This window comes from Nanorana parkeri, unplaced genomic scaffold, assembly GCF_000935625.1.
Source record: "Nanorana parkeri isolate BGI_ZX_2015 unplaced genomic scaffold, ASM93562v1 scaffold1740, whole genome shotgun sequence".
Lineage (NCBI taxonomy): Eukaryota > Metazoa > Chordata > Amphibia > Anura > Dicroglossidae > Nanorana > Nanorana parkeri.
Genome location: NW_017308008.1, coordinates 78,747 through 81,642, shown reverse-complemented (window position 1 = coordinate 81,642; position 2,896 = coordinate 78,747). Strand labels below are relative to the sequence as shown.

The following is a 2,896-nucleotide window of genomic DNA, read 5'->3' as shown; positions in this document are numbered from 1 at the left end:
CCCTGCTCGTGACAGTTTGGTTACACCGTTCGCACAGACCCCCGAGGTCCCTGAACGGTCCGGCACTGACACCGCCTTCTACCCCTGGCACCGCGGCTCAGCCTGGCCAGCTGAGTCCGTGTTGTTAACGACCATCCATCAAAGCACTTAGACTGTCCCTCTGCGAACAATCCCGGCATCACAAGATCATTTGACCAGCTCACATGCGATATGCTGGCAACTGAAACGTGAGTTTTCTCCACAGTAGTAGCGCTCTCTCATTGTGTGATTTTTGTTTGTGTGTTCGCAGGGCCCCTCTCCCTGTACAGTTAGAGCTTGCACACTGAATTCCTTCGCCCATATGTACCGTACCCTTTTTAAGGTTCTTACTCATCTGCCGTTTGTTGTACCAATTTGTTTGCTTTCATCCCTGATCACCCTATTCTTAACTTTGCCATTTTGGATTATTTAATTTGGACTTGCATTAACTTTGGATTGTTATACATAAAAAAAAAAAATAAGACCTACCCCCGAAAATAAGACCTAGTGTGTTTTTTTGAGCCAAAAAAAAATAAGAGAGTGTCTTATTTTCGGGGAAACACGGATAAGTTTTGAGTCCATTTGGGCCGGAGGGCGTGGCTACAGTCACTTCCTGCCCCACAACATAGTGAGCCGGCCGCAATGCGATTCAGTGCGTTCTGGACAGACATGCACTGTGTCTGGTGTGCACAAGGCCCATGTGTGAAATGAAAGTCGCCCAATAACAGACAGGTTCCATTTTTAGCACCACAATGTAGGTAGGCCGGTAGAGTGCATTGTGCTGAGCTGTGGCGCATACACATTGGAGCTGCATTGCCGTGATGTGCGTTACAGCAACGCTCCACAGCAGGTAAATGCACCTTGGCCATAGGGGCCCTTTTACTTTCCTCTACATCGTACGCATATGTTACAATCTGATTGTACAATCCCCTTTAGATCTACCAACAACTATGTAGTGCAAGGGCCTGTCTAATGGGATACAGATTGGATGGACTAGGCAGGTCGTCGTACTCCATAGATTTGGTAAATCTAAACTTGATTGTCCAGAGATTGTATGGTCAGATTGTAACGTGTGTGGTGACCCTAAGATTGATATATCCAGTCGATCACAAAATCTATGAGTGTTGCATTGTTTGATATTTGAATTGATGAGAGATACCTGAATCGATCACAGATTGCTATATGTATGGCCGCCTTGTCCCTGGTGATTGTACTCATACTAGTGACTGCCGTCAGTGCTGTTTACATTCCTTCTTCCAATATTCTAATCTGTAGACAAGAATGGACGTGCTGAGCCCAGGTGTGACATTTCCACCCCACACCGTCTAGTGTCCGCCCCTGCAGGGGTTAATATGATCACAGATGAGTGAGTGTGACAGGAACAGGGTGTGACACGTCCCCCCTCCCCCCGCACGGTGACGTGTCTCCCAGGCTCCGCCCACTCGCTGGCTTTGCTCTTCAAGCTGTCATTAGTGAAGTCGTGAGATAGCGCAGTGATCGGTGCTCTATCGTTCTGATTGCTGGACGTCACCTGACCGGGAAGATGGTGCTGATCACAGACGGTGAGTCGGTCGGCTCTTTGTATGTCTTACCTGATGATCTGAGATTCGCATACACTCTGTATACATGGCGGGGGAGGCAGGTGGGGGAGTCCTAGAGTCCTATTGAAGCATATGCCGACCTAGATCGGAGAGGTCGCTGCAATTTGCTACCCGCCTGTCTGATATATTGTGACCGGTGTGCTGGAGATCCCCAGAGGTGACAGAGTGTGAACCATTGTTATATAATGTCACGGGCGTCTTATCGATGTGGATCAATCATATCCTGTAGAGTGCGAGGGAGTTCAATGTCCTTATAGAGAGACAGCCCGATCCGGGGAGAAATCTTCCTAGAGACACACAGAGCCCGATCCGGGGGATATATCTTCTTAGCGACACACAGAGCCCGATCCGGGGGAGATATCTTCTTAGAGACTTACAGAGCCCGATCCGGGGGAGATATCTTCTTAGAGACTTACAGAGCCCGATCTGGGGGAGATATCTTGTTAGAGACACACAGAGCTCGATCCGGGGGAGATATCTTCTTAGAGACACACAGAGCCCGATCCGGGGGTGATATCTTCTTAGAGACACACAGAGCCCGATCCGGGGGAGAGATCATCATAGAGGGACAATCACAGGCTGATCCGGGATTTGGGGGTGCAGGATGGGGGCTGTTTTATAGAACTCGCAATGGGGTGACGCTGCCATCATCACTATTGTCAAATAAAGGGGGAGACGAGGAGGAACAATAAATAGTGCCCCAAACACAAGAGTCCTGTGTGTGTGTGTGTACTGTATAGAGTAGTAATATTGGTATACTATCTATATAACTATTGTAGTAAAATAAGTATAGTATTGAGTAGTAATATTACTATAGAGTATTACTATAAATATAATACAGAGTACTAATATTAGGGTAGTAATATACATTTAACAGAGTATAATATCCATATAATGTAGTGAAGTAAGTATGGTACTGAGTAATAATATTAGTATATTGTAGTAATATAGGTATAATATCTGTATAAATAAAGTAGAAGGCTAGAACACCTGTCATATTTCTGTCTTTGCTCCAGGCTTTTTCCCACTTCCTGTCTGGTGAACCGGTTGTCAGGAGGACAGGAAGTGAGGGTATATTTCTCTAAAGGAGTCCCAGATAGCAGCAAAAACCTGACAGTTTACAATCCTTCTCTACTTCTCAAAAACCCTGTTGTTTTTTTTTGTTGTTGTTTTTGTTTTTTGTTTTTTTCTTTTCATCTGAAAATGGAGTCAGTAGTTCTGTGTGCGGTTTTGGGAGCAAGCTCTTGTATGCTGTGTGGTTTGTTTGTATAGATCAA

General features: G+C 45.8%; 1 protein-coding gene across 1 annotated transcript in view; it reads left to right on the top strand.

Annotated features, from left to right (window-relative positions):
• The first annotated feature begins 1,540 nt into the window (after positions 1 to 1,540).
• Positions 1,541 to 2,896, top strand: part of LOC108799491 (cytohesin-1) — a 49,332-nt gene continuing 47,976 nt past the window's right edge. The window contains exon 1 of the mRNA XM_018571353.1: positions 1,541 to 1,580. Coding sequence (XP_018426855.1) covers positions 1,562 to 1,580 — 19 coding nt within the window. The 5' untranslated portion in view covers positions 1,541 to 1,561. The remainder of the gene's footprint in view (positions 1,581 to 2,896) is intronic.